The 16,954-nt window shown below is 46.2% G+C and overlaps 2 protein-coding genes across 2 annotated transcripts; one reads left to right on the forward strand and one right to left on the reverse strand.

Moving 5' to 3' along the window:
- Positions 1 to 924: 924 nt before the first annotated feature.
- SNRPA1 (small nuclear ribonucleoprotein polypeptide A') lies at positions 925 to 10,255 on the forward strand. Its single transcript, XM_081839304.1, has 9 exons — positions 925 to 1,083; positions 3,723 to 3,870; positions 4,044 to 4,122; positions 5,551 to 5,597; positions 7,215 to 7,317; positions 8,190 to 8,269; positions 8,715 to 8,790; positions 9,295 to 9,388; positions 10,012 to 10,255. Exons 1-9 carry the CDS (start codon positions 1,002 to 1,004, stop codon positions 10,068 to 10,070), a joined length of 768 nt encoding a protein of 255 aa, XP_081695430.1. The 5' UTR covers positions 925 to 1,001; the 3' UTR covers positions 10,071 to 10,255.
- Positions 10,256 to 13,226: 2,971 nt separating this feature from the next.
- On the reverse strand, positions 13,227 to 16,291 carry LOC309328560 (F-box/LRR-repeat protein 14-like). The gene has a single exon (XM_081838552.1). It carries the CDS (start codon positions 16,067 to 16,069, stop codon positions 14,522 to 14,524), a length of 1,548 nt encoding a protein of 515 aa, XP_081694678.1. The 5' UTR covers positions 16,070 to 16,291; the 3' UTR covers positions 13,227 to 14,521.
- Between the last annotated feature and the right edge of the window lie 663 nt (positions 16,292 to 16,954).

Raw genomic sequence — 16,954 nt, forward strand, 5'->3', positions numbered from 1 at the left:
TTCTGAGCTCAACAGAACCTGCTTGCAAGTATGCACAGAATTGTGCTAAAGGAATTTGGTGGCAAGTATGCACAGAACTGTGCTAAAGAAATTAGTTGTAAGTATGCACAGAATTGTGCTAAAGAAATTTGGTTGTAAGTATGCACAGAATTGTGCTAAAGGAATTTGGTGGTAAGTATGCACAGAACTGTGCTACAGAAATTAGTTGTAAGTATGCACAGAACTGTACTAAAGAAATTTGGTGGCAAGTAGATAAATAGGTAGGGACGCGGGTGGCGCTGTGGTTTAAACCACAGAGCCGAGGACTTGCCGATCAGAAGGTCGGTGGTTTGAATCCCCGCAACGAGGTGAGCTCCCGTTGCTCAGTCCCAGCTCCTGCCAACCTAGCAGTTCAAAAGCACGCAAGTAGATAAATAGGTACCGCTCCGTCGGGAAAGGTAAACGGCGTTTCCGTGCGCTGCTCTGGTTCGCCAGAAGCAGCTTAGTCATTCTAGCCACATGACCCAGAAGCTGTACGCCGGCTCCCTCGGCCAATAAAGCGAGATGAGCACCGCAACCCCAGAGTCCTCCACGACTGGACCCAATGGTCAGGGGTCCCTTTACCTTTTGATGCACAGAACTGTGCTACAGAAGTTAGTTGTAAGTATGCACAGAATTGTGCTAAAAGGAATTTGGTGGCAAATATGCACAGAACTGTGTTAAATGCACGTTACTTAACTGCGTCTAACCAAGCGGGCACCATATGCTGCTCTTCTCGAGGGTAAGCGCAACTGGACCCAAAAGCCTCTGCAGGCCTCCCAGAACTCAAAGCGTCGCCATGGCGACGAGCAAGCGTCTCTCCGAAGGCGCCGCTCGGCACTCGACTTACCCCCTGTCTACGTGGCTCGGCGACTCGGCTCTGCGGGCTGCGCAGCCGGCCGGCGCATGCGTATTAAATCGGCTCCCCCGTCGGCTTGCCGCTCAGGTTTCCTTTTGGTGTGCGGCGGCGGCGGGGAGCGAAAATGGTGAAGCTGACGGCGGAGCTCATCGAGCAGGCGGCGCAGTACACAAACGCCGTGCGGGACCGGGAGCTGGACCTGCGCGGTGAGGAACGCGGCCTTGTGGTGGCGGCGGCGGCGGCGGCCAGGGAGCGGGAAGCGCGCGGCGCTTGCTTGGCCTTAGTAGGCCTGAAGCGCGCGGGCAGTAGGCAAAGCGGGAGGGGGAGCTGAGAGGGGGACGGTGGCTCAAGAGGGTCACGTTAGGTGGCCCACGTGGGTCGCGCCGCCCCTGTCCTGGAAAGGGTGTGGTTGGCGTACCTGTTGCAAGCTGGTGGTAATAGGAGCCCAATGCCGCAGAGGTCACCTGGGCCTTAAGGAGCAAAGTTGGTTCGGCGGGCACCCCCAAAATAATGGACAGAGGCTAGCGTAAGAAGAACCCTGTTGCATATACAGTGGTACCTCGGGTTAAGTACTTAATTCGTTCCGGAGGTCTGTTCTTAACCTGAAGCACCACTTTAGCTATTGGGGCCTCCTGCTGCCGCCGCGCTGCCGGAGCACAATTTCTGTTCTCATCCTGAAACAAAGTTCTTAAGGGTATGCCCCACGGAGAGCCTCAAGGTCCATAAATAGCAACACCCTAGTGGTCCTGGACCCTAAGGAAGTTAGATTAGCTTCAGCCAGAGCCCAGGGCCTTTTCAACTCTGGCTCCGTGGAACGCTCTGCCTCATGAGACCAGGGCCCTGCGGGATCTGATTTCTTTCCGCAGGGCCAGTAAGACAAGAGTTGTTCCACCTGGCCTTTGGCTTGGAGCCAATTTGATTCCCTCCCCCTCTTTCTTTTTTCTTTTCCTTTCTCCTGCTGCGATGAGGTTTCAATATTTTAATGTTGTATTTTAATTTTGTTTTTAAGTTGTATTCATTCAATTTGTTTTTATTATTGTTTGTTAGCCGCCCTGAGCCCGGCCTTGGCTGGGGAGGGCGGGGTATAAATAAAAATTATTATTATTATTATTATTATTAACCCGAAGCACTATTTCTGGGTTAGCGGAGTCTGTAACCCGAGGTACCACTGTACTGTAGATAGGTAAAGGGACCCCTGACCATTAGGTCCAGTCGTGGCCCACTCTGGGGTTGCGGCGCTCATCTCGCTTTATTGGCCAAGGGAGCTGTCGTATAGCTTCCGGGTCACGTGGCCAGCATGACTAGCCTGCTTCTGGCGAACCAGAGCAGAGCACGGAAATGCCGTTTACCTTCCCGCCGGAGTGGTACCTATTTATCTACAGTGGTACCTCAGGTTAAAAATTTGATTCGTTCTGGAGGTCCATTCAACCTGAAACTGTTCTTAACCTGAGGTACCACTTTAGCTAATAGGGCCTTCCGCTGCCACTGCGCCACCGCCACGCAATTTCTGTTCTCGACCTGAAGCAAAGTTCTTAACCCGAGGTACTATTTCTGGGTTAGCGGAGTCTGTAAGCTGAAGCGTCTGTAACTCAAGGTACCACTGTACTTGTACTTTGACGTGCCTTCAAACTGCTAAGTTGGCAGGAGCAGGGACCGAGCAATGGGAGCTCACCCCGTCGCAGGGATTTGAACCACCGACCTTCTGATCAGCGAGCCCTAGGCTCAGTGGTTTAACCCACAGCGCCACCCGCGTCCCGTTGCATATATATACAGTGGTGCCCCGCAAGACGAATGCCTCGCAAGACGAAAAACCCGCTAGACGAAAGGGTTTTCCGTTTTTCGAGGCGCTTCGCAAGACGAATTTCTCTATGGGCTTGCTTCGCAAGACGAAAACGTCTTGCGAGTCTTGCGATTTTTTTCGCTCCCCCCCCCTTTTCTAAGCCGCTAATAGCCGCTAAGCCGCTAATAGCCGCTAATAGGGTTGCTTCGCAAGACGAAAAAACCGCAAGACGAAGAGACTCGCGAGACGGATTCTTTTCGTCTTGCGAGGCACCACTGTACAGTCTCTAATAAGAGGCCATCCACACAGTTCCAGGAAACTCAAAAGGAGCTAATGAAGACCCTTACACTGTCATGTTTAGTATTCATTTTAATTTATTAAATCTGTATATCACAGAGCAGATCACAACATAAAAATGCAAAATGGGAACACAGAATACAAACCAAAGCGAAACAAAAACACCTAATAACCCTCCCTCCCACAAGTATTTGGCATCTAGAGTGATTTCTTAAGAATAGAGCTTTTAATTAGCTGTTGCAGCTGTTAACTGTTGATGGAATTTCCCTCTGTGAGCCTCCTTTTTTAAAGCAATTTAAGAGAATGGCTATTACCACAAAGGAAGCTGTCATATACTGAGCCGACCATTGGTCTATCAAGCTCAGTGTTGCTTCTACATTGACTGGTAGTGACTCTCTAGGGTTTCAGACAGAAGCTTCTCTGAGCCCTACCTGAATTTTCCAGATATTAAACCTGAGACCTTCTTCAAACAAAGCATGTGCTCTACCTGTGAGCGAAGGCACACCCGTTATTTAACATGACTTGTAGCAGTGAGAACTACAAATTAGCATTGAGTGCTTTGAAGTACTATTTTTTCCTGCCTATCCTAAAACTGCTGGCACGCAATTTCACTAAGTAACCCCAAGTCCATCCTCTCAGAATTGTCAGGATAGTTGTAAGAAACACTGAGGTGATAGTTTTCTTTCATATGTTGTCTAATGCATAACTAAAGTATATATTTCTCCTGCACTATAGTTTGTTTGTTTTTGTCCCATGTTGCATCATCAGGATATAAGATCCCTGTGATTGAGAACTTGGGCGCTACTTTGGACCAGTTTGATGCTATCGATTTCTCTGACAATGAGATTCGGAAGTTAGATGGGTTTCCTCTACTGAAAAGACTGAAAACATTGCTGATGAATAACAACAGGTTAAGGTGAGTGTCTTTCCAACTGCAATTTTGAGGTCTCTGGCTGCAGTTCTCGATACTCCTTGTACCACTTATTCAAGTGTAAGCTTAAAAGCAGCTGCAGTTTGAGGAAGAGGACCTACAACTTCCAAGATAATAATTACTCTGATGCCCCCTCCCCCCATTTTATTTTATTTTAGCCGAATAGGTGAGGGACTTGAACAGTCTTTACCAAATCTCAAGGAGCTCATTCTTACCAACAATAACATCATGGAATTGGTAAGTGAAATAAAGGATGAAAGAAATTGGAATGATTGAATGACATACACGCAATCACTAGAAAGGCCCCAACTTTTCTAAGATAGGGTTTTCTTGCCTTTTTTTGATTACATGAGGCAACTTTCTCAGTGAAGATTTTACCCATTCTGACTTCTTGAGAGCAGTTGCAATGTAGCAGATAATACCAGTGAAATGTTACTCAGAATATTGTTTCCATGTTGTTGCTTAAAATAAAGAAATGGCCCAGGTTTGCACACAACATTAAACCGTGGTTTTGTGCTACATGCATGAGCAAGAAGACCCTGAACAACACTGCTCTCCCATTTCTTCCTTCCATGCAGCTGGGAGTCCTTGGCAGCGGTTAAATTTTGCTTTCCACTGATCACAGCTTATCATTGCGAATGACCTAGAGATTGTGATTTGTAACAAATTCTGTTAAGTTTAAACAAGCCAGCTCCAGAAACAACAGTTTGAAGCTTGTGGCCCTCCAGATGTTAATGGACTCCTGCTGCCTTCAGTCAGCATGGCAGTCCTTTGATATCTACCATCAATCTTGGCTGGTTGCTTGGTCTGAAAATAAATGGCCATAAAGGCTTGCCTGAGCTTAGGAAAAGCAAAGTTAAACAAATAAGCTCTGTGATCCAAAACTACCTGAAAAACCTGAACTTAAAATTATTTCTTAATCAGACACTGTATTTTGTTAATATGCAGTTTTGCCATTGAGATTTGTACAGTGGTACCTCGGGTTAAGAAATTAATTCGTTCTGGAGGTCCGTTCTTAACCTGAAACTGTTCTTAACCTGAGGTACCACTTTAGCTAATGGGGCCGCCATGCCGCCACCGCACGATTTTTGTTCGCATCCTGAAGCAAAGTTCTTAACCCGAGGTACTATTTCTGGGTTAGCGGAGTCTGTAACCTGAAGCGTCTGTAACCTGAGGTACCACTGTATAGGAAAGTGGTGCATGTGTTGTCTCCGTATAAGATCACAGATTTTTCTTTTGGTGCATTTATATGTGGAGAGAAGCAATGTCCAGTTGGAAATAGCATCTACATACAATATGGTTGGGTGTAGTAAGCCATACACACCCTTGGAGAAGAGCTCAGTAAACAAGTGAAAAAAATCAGCTGAAAATAAACCCTAGAATGGAAACTGACCCCATAAATAACTTTTGTTGCTGCTGTTCTGGGTGAATTTTTGAATGCAAAGACACTAAAGGTTAATTCTTGCTTTTACAATGTAAAGCCATACAACTGAGACAAATGTGTTTAACATGTTTCACATAGTGAGTTAAGCCTAACTGTTCCTAAGCTATAAAGTTTGAAATGCTCATTCTGTAGTATAATTAACTTTTGGTTAAGGGGCTGAGTGTGAGCTGGAAAACGTATATTAACATAGCTTTAACTACATTTGTGTTTCTCTTATTCAGGGTGATCTAGATCCTTTGGCAACTGTCAAATCACTAACATATCTGAGGTATGAGATAATTCACCTTTGTGATCAAATATTATAATATGCCTTCCTTACCAAACGTCTGTCCTATAGATTAAGGTTGGCAACATGATCTGCCAAATATTTTTTTCCTGAAGCCTTCAACACTTAATAGAACTAAGAGGGCTTGATTTGTTTTCCAAAAGCTCTCTAGGGATTTCCGAGTGTGGAGTTGTGGTAAGAATTCACCTCTACACCCCCACTGTTTGTTACCCTGGTGAGGGACCACCTTTTAAATGAACCACAGAACCAAGGAAACTGTTTCAAGTCCAGCATCCAGATTTAGGGACTCAGTGTTTTTATTTATTTTATTTATTGCAATAGAACTCAACCCAAAGTGCCAGTTGAGAGGGTTTGCTCAGAGGCACTTCAGAGCAAAAGCTTATATAGTAGTTCAAACGCAGCAAACGAAGACTCATAAAACATCTTCACATACGTCAGGAAAGGTTACAGGTCATGAAACAGAAAAAATGTATGGCTTTTTCCTGCTTTCCACTCCCCCTGCTGTCGCCTTGTGGTTGACCAGCAGTGCCTAGACCTTTTGCCCATTTTGGGTATTGGATGTCCCACATTGCCCTGGCAGCCTAGTCTATTATCATTCTTTGCTGACGTTTCTCCATCTATCTTTCAGGAAGCTTCCAAGGATTTCTGATTAAGACTCTGGTACTAACTCATATGAAAACATCCTGCCATTTGTGCTGCTTTCAAGGTCAGATAAGGAGAGATGGAATGCAGCGTAGGCGGGAGAGTCTCACAAATGAGAACACACAAAACTCAAGCCTAACACATTCTGTCTAACAGTTAAATGCAAAGAAAGTGAAACGCTGAAACATTATTAAAATAATAAAAATGTACACCTGGGGTCTTTAGATGTGAATTCTTACCACAGAGTGATGCTTCTTCACAAGAGGAGAGTATAATAAAAGTATGATGAGATAAATAATTATATACTGAAGGGATCCATATTTATTTTATGTAATTAACATTTGCATAGTTCATTTTTTAACATTTTGCTGTGGCTTTTTCAGAATGAAAAGAAAATGAAAATATTATGCTTCATATAGTTTACTTATCAGATAATATTTTGATTCATAGATGGCACCGGATATCATAGGTCTTTGAAAAAGGTGTCCCATCTTCCTGTCTCTGATTGTAATGTTTGCATAAACTTTTATGTTCATGAGCATCACAAACAGATATGCATTAACACGTAGCAGATCAGTAGGTCCTGCCTCCAATAAAATTAAATTTGAGAGCAGTTCTGACATCAGTAATCCAGTAACAGTGACAGCAATCAAAGCTCTTATTCTTCATCAAATAGTGTAATCAGGTTACTTTTGGTTATTAATCTCCCTTTAATTAGTCAAGCAACTTGGCTTTTTACCTCGGTCCTCAAAGTGGCTGGTGGACCAAAGCATACTTAAGAGGTCGGCAGTACTAGGGTCTTGGCCTCTTAAAAATAATTATTCCCAACATTGGTAAGAACCTGGGAGATGAAGGGGAAAGACACTTGGCAGTAGGGAATGTTGGGCCAAAACATTCATCTTCAGCAGTGCCTTTGTTTGAACTGTGTAAATATGTTTCTCCTTTTCCTCCCTTCAGTATTTTAAGGAATCCAGTCACAAATAAGAAGCATTATAGGTTGTATGTCATCTTCAAGGTCCCACAAGTCAGAGTCCTGGATTTCCAAAAAGTGAAATTAAAAGTAAGTGTTTTGGCAATTGTGAAGAATTTGTCTTTTGAGAAGCTATGCATTTAAATGTTTACTACTTGAGTTTTCTTTTCGTGCCTATAGTATAACATAGTTTTCTCATTATAACGCATTTTCAGACTGTGACATTTGTTTATGGCTATGGCTCTGCAAATGTAATTCTGAATGCCTTTCTCATGACCATACCGATATCATGAAAACACATTTATGAATCTGCAGTCATAAGCCTGGAAGCTTTTTTATTTGGAACTGTATTTTAGATTTGAATCATTATTAACATAAATACAGGATTGCCTTCTCCTCACCAATCAGCAAATGTTAGCCTAAATGAAAGCTTGAAGCAGTTTTCAGACGATAAACACGCTGAAGCTTTTTACTATATATCTTATTGTGTGTTCCATTTACTTGAAATAGTTTCTGTGAAGGTAATTCCTAGAAATGGGGGGGTGTCTATTCCCTGCCTGCAGCTGTGGCTGGAGGAAAGAAAGCAGAGTCTTATCAAATATGCTTTGAGATTAAATGTTAGTTTCTTGTGTAACAAATAAACTCTAGTTTGCCTGCTGGCTGTGACTTCAATCAACTTCATACTGTTTTTGAAGTGAAATTAATGGACAGGAACTATTGGGTGGTGGGGAATATCTCAGTGGACTCCCTTGCCATCTGAGCTAAATGGAAAATTGATCTTTCTTGTGAAGGGTTATAGGTTTCACTAGGGCCAACTTTTAAGGCTTCATCTTGATGCCACCTTGTTTTTTTCAAGAATTGCACCTCACCGTGCCATTTCTTTTTGGGAGAGAGGAGCTATGCACCGTATACATGCTTCTATTGAATGTTGCATTAACTCTGTGTGTGTGGTATCGCTGTAGGAGCGTCAGGAGGCAGAGAAAATGTTCAAGGGCAAGCGGGGTGCACAGCTTGCAAAGGATATTGCCAGGAGAGCAAAAACGTAAGATACAGATAACCACTTTAAACTGGCAGTCTCCTTCAGAAACACCACAGCCGGTTTGTAAATAACTCTTGGGCTGTAAGAAAATTGAGTAGTCGGTGCACTAGTTAGCACCAAAATTGCCTAGTTGATGAATGGCAATCATTGCTTCTTTTTCTCGACAAGCACATTATGAACCCGGACAGTTTTAACACCCAAGCTAGCAGCTTGAACAACACATCCGATTGATATTTTTTTCATAAAAGGCTCTAAAAAGGGTGGGATGTGGGAAGGTCACTCTGCTGGTGTTTCTGAAGGAGCTATTACTTGATTGTATCAGTTTGTTAACAAAGATGAGATACTACACCTGATTGAAATTGGTGCTTCCAGAGACTTCTCTTTGGAAGCTCGAGAAGCATGACAATAACGCTTTGACTTTAACAAGGCGTCTTTTTTCCTTCTGAAGTTTCAACCCAGGTGCTGGCTTGCCAAGTGACAAAAAGAAGGTGGGCCCTTCCCCAGGAGATGTGGAGGCTATTAAGGTAATGTTTTTTCAGGCTTGTACAGGGAGGAATCTACCAAGAAAAGCATTCACTGTCATTTACTTCCAGAAGATAATCTATCTATGTGTGTATTGAGTGTGCCACATTGCTTTGTTTTTCAGGTACTGACATAGTTTGCGTAGCTTTCCTTTGCAAATAAAGAGTTCAGATTTTGTAAACATACTATAACTGTCTTGCTCCTTATTGCAAAAATTCAAGTTTCTAAGTGGCCAGATCAACACAGTCTGATAGCTAGGGGTAGATATCAGTAGGTTAAATATGTATTTGTCTAAGGAGCAACAGCTAAAATGTAATAGGTAATAAAATGTCACCCTCTAGTTGGAATTGAATTGAACTCTTCTTGACATGCTGAATCGTTTTTCTTGGTGTTCAGACCAGTCTTGTTAGCACTGTTGTAATAGGCACAGTTCATGTGTTGTGAATCAGGCATTGAATTTAATGTTAAAAGTGTTGCATAAGTGACCTTTGATCTTTCCCTTTAAGAATGCCATTGCTAATGCCACAACACTTGCTGAAGTAGAGAGGCTGAAGGGTCTGTTGCAGGCTGGTCAGATACCTGGCAGAGATCGTAAAGCAGGTAAGGAATATCTTTGGAACCCTTATTCTTGCAGGACATTTAGAACAGAGGTTGGACTGCCCCTTTTCTCTCTCTTTCTTCCTCTCCGCGCAGGGGAGTTGGCCTTTGCCAGAAGTCAATAACAGCAACACACACACCCCTGCCACCAGCCAAACAATACCCCAGCCCAAGAATCTGTTCAGCAGCCTTGGCTTTTGTAGCTGGAGTCAATCACAGCCCTGCCCTCCCAGGCCAGGTGGGAAAAGGCCTGCCAGGCAGGGAGCAGGTCTTCCAGGACTCAAAGCCAAGACGGTATAAGGCAGCTTCTGATTTTTAGACAGCTAGAAGTTTTAAGAAAGCTAGGGTTTTCCATGGCCTAGAAAAGGTGGCTATGCAAAATTAAGTATTTCTTGGCAGCAATAGTTAGTAGAATAGCCATTATTGCAGCGTGAGGAAGCAAGCAAATTAAGAATCTGCAAATTCACTTAATGCTAGTGAGCTAAATTTGAAGCATCAAAAGCCCATCTTTGGAATACTTCCATAGAATAAAAAAGCAGACCTGTACAATCGCTCCTTATCATCAGCTTCACATTTGTGGTAGAGGGAATGATTAAAATATTAAGAAATTGTGCTCTTTTCTTTAGGCCCTATGGATGAGGCTGAAGAAGAGATGGAGGAAGATTCAATTGCCAATGGATCCTAAAATGCATTTTTCTGCATCTGGGAAGTCTGCAGAATACTCTGTACCATTGTCTGTCAAAGCCTTTTGATTGATTGCTGAAGTGGAATTATTATTTTTTGTAGTTTTTGTTCAGAATCACTCTTGTTAATTTTTTATACTGTACATTTTGAAGTAAAATTAAACCTTTTTTCCTAAACGCAGCATAACATTTGGTGCAATCAGTTGGTTTTAAAATAATATTATTGCAGCCTTATGTTCCGTGTACCACCATCCCACCTCCATGTGCATGTGTTGGTGCCATGGTAAGTTTCAAGCCATAGTTTGCACTTGCCCTCCATACCAGGAGGTTACATGTGAACTATTGTTCATTTAAAAACTTTCCTTTTGGAGAGATACAGTTCACTTGCAGAGAGCCATGGCCACATTGTTTATTGTTTGTTCCAGAAATCACAGAGAAGAAAGGGTTGGAGGAGAGATACAGTTACCAGATTTTTTCAATGAATCTGGGGACCCTTTTTTGGGGGGGGGGGGAGCTGAGTAGCAACAGGGAGTCAGTAGTGGGGATGGTTAGGCAAAAGACCCTGGGCCCAAGCACACATGCATATTGTATAAAGGTGCAAAGCCCTTCTTTTGCACCCTGTGAAACATAAATGTGCAGAGTTTTTTAAAAACTGGGCAACAGCACGCCCGTGACTCCTGAGCTTTCCCCGATCTCCTGCCCCCCTCCTCCTTTGTTTTGACTGATCAGGAAGTCACGGGCTCGGGAGTCACGGGCGGGCGGCTATTGCCCAATTTTTTTATAAAAAAACCTCTGCATTTATGTATCACGGTTCAAAAGAAGGGCTTTGCACCTTGCCTGGCAGAGAAACCACGCACCTTGCGCCCCTCCTGGGCAACGCCCACCCACCCGTGACTCCCAAGCCTCCCCTGATCTGTCAAAACAAAGGGGGAAGGAGGCAGGAGATCTTTACCACTGGACGTCCCTGGTTCCCCTTCGGCAGTGGCGGTGGTAGCGAACAGCTCCTGAAGCCAGCCAGAGCCAACTGCGCTACCAGGCTGGCTCCGGGCTGCTGAGGCTGCCACTGCCACATTCCCAGGGGACAGATTTGCAAATCTGGGGACATTCCGGGGACAGATTTGCAAAGCCGGGGATGACTGGTAACCCTACTCTAAGAGCCTGCTAAGCCACACCTACACTGGCAACTTCAGCTCAGGGCTCAGGTTAGCCCTTTCATGCACACAAGTGTGAATCAATAACTATACTACAGCAGTTATTACCTCAGAGAAGGTAAGGTTGACCCCTATTCTGACACAAATGTCAGCCAGAACGTCTGCATTGCTTCTGTTACGTGCCTTGGTGAGTGATGGATGTGTGAATGTGAATCCACCTTATAATAATCCACCCCCATCATTCAGCCTGAACACTGGGGAACCTCTTTTTTGTGGAGGTCCAGATTCCCTTAGGGGGTGTTTTGTGGGAGGTACGTTTTGTTGGTGGACAGGGCTGTAGCTTGTGGTAAGTGGAGCCAGAGCTAAAAGTGGGCAGGGTTTTATGTTACTTCCTCTGCACCTGGGAAGCTGCCTGTGGAGAGATTGTTCTCAGTGGAATTCTGAAATGTTTCTTCTCTCCTCCATTTGCCCACACCCCATGTGAAATCAAGCCAGTGGCTGCAGTTTCACCATTTTTAGTGTCTAAAAAGGGCTGCCACCCTTTGTTTAGTAAATGCTCTGGGTATGAGCGCACTAACATTGCAAGTATCTCTTCTTCTTTACTTGCTGTGGGAGGGGCCAGTTCTTCTTATTGATGGGACTCCCTCAACCATTAAATCTCTGGGCTTCTTGTGGCTTGACCTAGCCTCGTCTGTCCTGTCTGTGATGGGGCTATGAGCCACACACGAAAACTTCCATCTCCTGCTTCCGTGTAGTAACGCAGCCAGGGCCAAAGCCTAGAACCATGTAGCCACCCGACACCCACCCATCCCATGACCACCCAAAGAGTGGCAGGTGATGGGAGGCACTGGCAAATGGATCCTGCATCAGTATCTGGATCAGCAGGCTCACATCAGGCCCCACAAAGTTTGCCATTGGTTGCCACAGTATCCCCCCCCACACACACACACAAAGGATGGAGGTGGTGACTAGTCATGGTTACAGTCTACCTCCACTGTTGGAGGTAGGATCCACTGGAGTACTGCTTACTGCGGTGGGTAGTGATTGTGGTGATGCTCTCTAGTCACGAGCACTTGGACTAAAATTGTCTTATCAAAAACTTCACTCTTGTGGTTTGTCACCACAACAGCTACTCACTTTGAGTTTTAGTAAAGCAGACAGTCTAATTTGTCAGCGCCTAAATGATATTGAGCATCAGAACAGCTTGGCCACAATAAGGAAATTTTGCCCATGGTATGTCTTGCATCTTCCCATTTCAACTCTGGCACCCTATCTACATAACCTAGCAATTCTAAAATAATAGACACACTTTTACTCTCGCAAGATTGAATGTATTGCCCTTGGCTGTACTCAAGGGACGATTCCAACAAATTCCACCCGAAAAACGCTTATGCCCCTGTGGAGATGGCAGTACCAAATTGGCGCATGCCCTTCTAGCTTGCACTCTTTAGAAAGACTTTGAGGAATGAGATTATCACCCCTCTTTTATTGTCCATTCTGGGTCGCTCAACCACTGCTAGTGTCCTTTCTCTTGGCAGATCAAGATGAGCAAGTGACAGCAAAGATTGCAACGTTTTTAGTTGGGGCACTCAGAATAAGATCCACTACAGTGGATGCTCGGGTTGCGAATGTGATCCATGTGGGAGGCATGCTTGCAACCCACAGTGCCATGTCTGCGCACACATGGCTTGCGATTCGGTGCTTCTGCGCATGCGCAAAGCGTGATTTAGCACTTCTGCGCATGTGTGACCACCGAAACCCGGAAGTGACCCGTTCCGGTACTTCTGGGTTTCGGCGCATCCGTAACCCGAAAAAGCACAACCTGAAGCGTCTGTAACCTGAGGTATGACTGCATTTGACTATTGATTCAGAACCCTAAAATGTATTTGTGGTGATAACACAGGGTCCCCGGACGTTTGACGGTCTATTGATCCCTGTGCCACCACTGTGCTCGCTTACCCGCTGCCACCAACCCGTTACTCTCGGGTATGCACTGAGTCCAGACAGTTAAAATTAAACCAAATAAGTTTATTTTATAAGCATTTACAAGTTTATGGTTTCTCAGATAATTTTCTTGTCAGTTTCTTAAACTTAGTTTCTTTACCGGCCTATACCTTGCTAATACCTTCTGACTGATTATCTCAACTGTTTCTCTGACTCCTCTTAACAGATTCTCTTATTCTCTCACATCAGACTAGCCCAACCCACAGACTTATCCTCCCTCTCTCTTCTCTAACTCCAGACTGACTTCTTAACAACTCGAACTTGAACTTGAACTCTTCCCCTTGGGTTCCTATAGGTTAGGCATTTTACAATTAGTTAACCCTCTCCTTATGAACCCAGTATGATGTCACACACCTAGGAGGGCAAACGCCACAGTATTTTATATAATTGACTTTTTATTTCTATTCTTTGTATATTGTATTGTTGTTTTATTGCTATGGCCGATGGCTGATGCAAATAAAGATTTCATTCATTCTCTGCTCCTGCCTTTGGGCTTCACAGAAGCATCTTATGGACTAGATAGGTCTTTGGCCTGATCCAGCAGGGCTTTTCTCATGTTCTTGTATCATGGTAATATTTTTAGTTTAAAAATATATTTGTTTCTACAAACAAAATGTGCCCTTTCCCAGGTAAGTGTGCTTAACACCAGACTTGTAACGCCAAAAATTCCTGGACCCATGAAGGTGCTATGATTTCAGGTCTTGTTTTTTTGTTTTTCAGTTTCCGTGCACTTTTTCATAGTATTGTTTTCTTTTCAAAAGGGTTGGCAAACTTTTAATTTTGTCGTAAGACATCAGGAATGTAGAAGCAGTTGCACAGCATGGAATAATAGAGGTCTGCTAATTGCATACTTTTGCAACTGAAGTAATACCTAATTAGGGATTGTTTTTGATTTTTAAAGAAGTCCTGCTCCTCTGCCAAAAAAAAAAAGACTTCCAGGGCAACTTACAAATCACTAAAAAGAAAGTTTTTATCTCTTAATGACCTCAGACATACCATCTGAAAAACACAACACAAAATGAAAATGGTTTGCAGAATAGAGGAAAAAATAACCAAATACCCTTAGTTTTCACATGCTTTTTATCAGAAAAAATACAAAACGGAAAGGCACTGGTGAAAAGCAACAGCAATAATAGAATTGCAGAGTTGGAAAAGAACGCCACAAGGGTCATCTAGTCCAACCCCCTGCAATGCAGAAATATTTTGCCCAGCATGGGTCTCCTTGACAGATTAGGAGTCTCGTGCTCTACTGACCGAGCTACGTCAGTAGACAAACTGTTTGGCAGATTACACAGCTCTCAGAGAATCGACAGTCCAGGCATCTGTTGCTCCAGTTCTAGCATGCAGTCGAGGCTGAAGTTGCAACCACAGCGGTAGAGCTTGCGCAGCCTGCCCAAGCCCCGTACGATATAAGCCAGACTTGCGTCTCCCAGAGTTTCGCAGCAGGTAATGTTCAAGGTTGAAAGGGGCAAGCACCCCCTTGACAGGTGCCCAATTCCCTCGTCGGTGATATTGCAGTAGCTTACTTCGAGGATGTTCAGGCTGCTCATGCCCGACAGGAACAGCAGCCCCTCGTCCCTGATCTTCTCACAGCAGCAGAGTTTGAGGTGGCGCAAGCAGGAGAGGCCCTGGGCCAGATACCGACAGGTGAGATTGGTGAGCCGCTCGCATTCCTCAAGGTCGAGCTCCTCCAGCTGCAGGCAGCCGCGGCTGGTGATGCCCGCAAGGTGCCCAATGCCCATGTCGCTGATTCTCTGGCAGAAGCTCAGGTTGAGGCTCTTCAGCCTGCTCAGGAGCGACATGGACAGCAGAGCCCCATCCCCGATATTCCCACAGAAGCGGAGGCTGAGGTGGACCAGGCGGGGGAGGCCCTGGGTCACGTAGCGGACGGCATGATCGCTGAGCTGGCCGCAGCCCGCCAGGTCGAGTTCCTCCAACTCCAGGCAGCCGTCGGCAGTGATGCCCGCGAGGTGCCCAACGCCCACGTCGGTGATTCTCTGGCAGAAGCTGAGGTTGAGGGTTCTCAGCCTGGTCAGGCGCGACAGAGGCACCAAAGCCTCATCTCTGATGCCCCCACAGAAGCGGAGGCTGAGGTAGCGCAGGCGGGGGAGGCCCTGGGCTACGTGGTGGAGGGCAACATCGCTGAGTCTGTCGCAGTTCTCTAGGCTGAGGCACTCCAGCTGCAGGCAGCCCCTTGCCGTGATGCCCGCCAAGTGCCCTACGCCCGCATTGGTGACCAGGTTGCAGTGGTCCAGGCTGAGCTTCTTCAGGTGCAGCAGCCTGTTGCTGAGGAGCAGGAGGCCCGCGTCACTCACATGCCTGCACCCGAACAGCACCAGCTCCTCCAGGCCTTTCAGATGCTTGCCAATCTGTGCCAGGCTCCTCTTGGTGACGGATGGGCAGCCGGTCATGTTCAGCGCCCGCAGGGAGGGCAGCCCGGCCCGCAAAGCCCGGCACAGCTCACTGTAGGTTTCGGGGGTGCAGCTTGCGTGGCTGACGAAGCCCATGGTGACACAGGGCGTCATCACGATCCGCACCCGACGGATGCCCCAGGCTGCCATGTTGGCCAACATCGACGGGTCGTTGCGGAGATGGCAGAGGGACACGGGGGCCTCCGAACGCCACCACAAGATCTGGTAGGAAGCGGCTTGCCAGTCGCGGCACACCTGCGACACCTGGACCTGGTCCTCGTCGTCCAGGTACTCGAAGATCTTGATCAGCAGCTCCGGAGGCAGGAGAGAGATGGGAGGAGGCGGCGGCGGCTCCTGCTCGGAACCGCTGCTGCTGCTGCCGCCGCCGTCGTCCTCGGGAGGAGGCGCCTTTCGCTTCCTCCCGCCGGGACCCATCGCCTGCGGAGCCCGGCTGCAGACGAGCAAACTTCGCCTTGCGTCTGGTTAGCCGCCCGGCGCTGCTCGAGACTAGCTGCTTGCTGGACCCGTCCTCCGCTACTTGTGCCCGAAGCCCAGCCCAGCGATGGGGCGGGTGAAGCCGGAGCCCCCGCCCCTTCCAGGATCTTTCTAAAGTCAAGTCTTGCTTCCATGGGCGTAGCCAAGAAAACGGGGAGCAGGGGGCAGGTGCCCCCCCCCCAAATCCAGTAAATCAATAAAAATACTTAACTGAGGTTCTGCCCCCTAACATGAAACTTGCCTCCCCCATAAATCCTGGCTACGCCCATGCTTCCTCCCCCATGATCATAGGAGCCAGCTCCTAGGAGCCGAGGTCCCCCCCCCCAATAAAATATTTGAGGGGGCCGCCCCCCAAAGTTGATAGGCGTTGCAATTCAAATAGGGTTTGCGTGTGCCGTGTCATGTGGTCGATTATGCGGTGTGGGCTTGCCTGCTTCCACTCCACCCTTCCCCCTCCAATATTTTATTCAAGTTGGCCCCTTTGCCCAACATGCTACCCTCCAGGTGCTGAACTACAATTCCCGCGAGTGGCGAGCTAATCATCATGGGAGTTGCGGTTCAAAGCTTTCAGGGGGCGCCAGGTTGCCGAAGGCCGGCCTGGATTGACCCGGCTGCGCCCCTGCTGCTGCTTCGCAGAATTTGGGAGGGTTGAAGGGTTTTTTTTACAATCAAGTGCTATTTACAATCAAGTGCTATTTCAGTTTTATGCAGTAAGTATGTCACAAACATACTTTCCAGTAGTGATGTATGGAAGTGAAAGCTGGACCATAAAGAAGGTCGATCGCCGAAGAATTGATGTTTTTCAATTATGGAGACTCTTGAGAG

Source organism: Podarcis erhardii (genome assembly GCF_964252035.2).
Source record: "Podarcis erhardii genome assembly, chromosome: 14".
NCBI classification, from domain to species: domain Eukaryota; kingdom Metazoa; phylum Chordata; class Lepidosauria; order Squamata; family Lacertidae; genus Podarcis; species Podarcis erhardii.

Excerpts from the sequence above, each read along its gene's own strand:
- LOC309328560 (XM_081838552.1), bottom strand. The coding sequence starts at position 16,069 with ATGGGTCCCGGCGGGAGGAAGCGAAAGGCGCCTCCTCCCGAGGACGAC.
- SNRPA1 (XM_081839304.1), top strand. The coding sequence starts at position 1,002 with ATGGTGAAGCTGACGGCGGAGCTCATCGAGCAGGCGGCGCAGTACACA. Across the intron at positions 4,123-5,550 it reads ACAATAACATCATGGAATTG|GGTGATCTAGATCCTTTGGC; the intron begins GTAAGTGAAATA and ends TCTCTTATTCAG. Across the intron at positions 9,389-10,011 it reads TGGCAGAGATCGTAAAGCAG|GCCCTATGGATGAGGCTGAA; the intron begins GTAAGGAATATC and ends TCTTTTCTTTAG.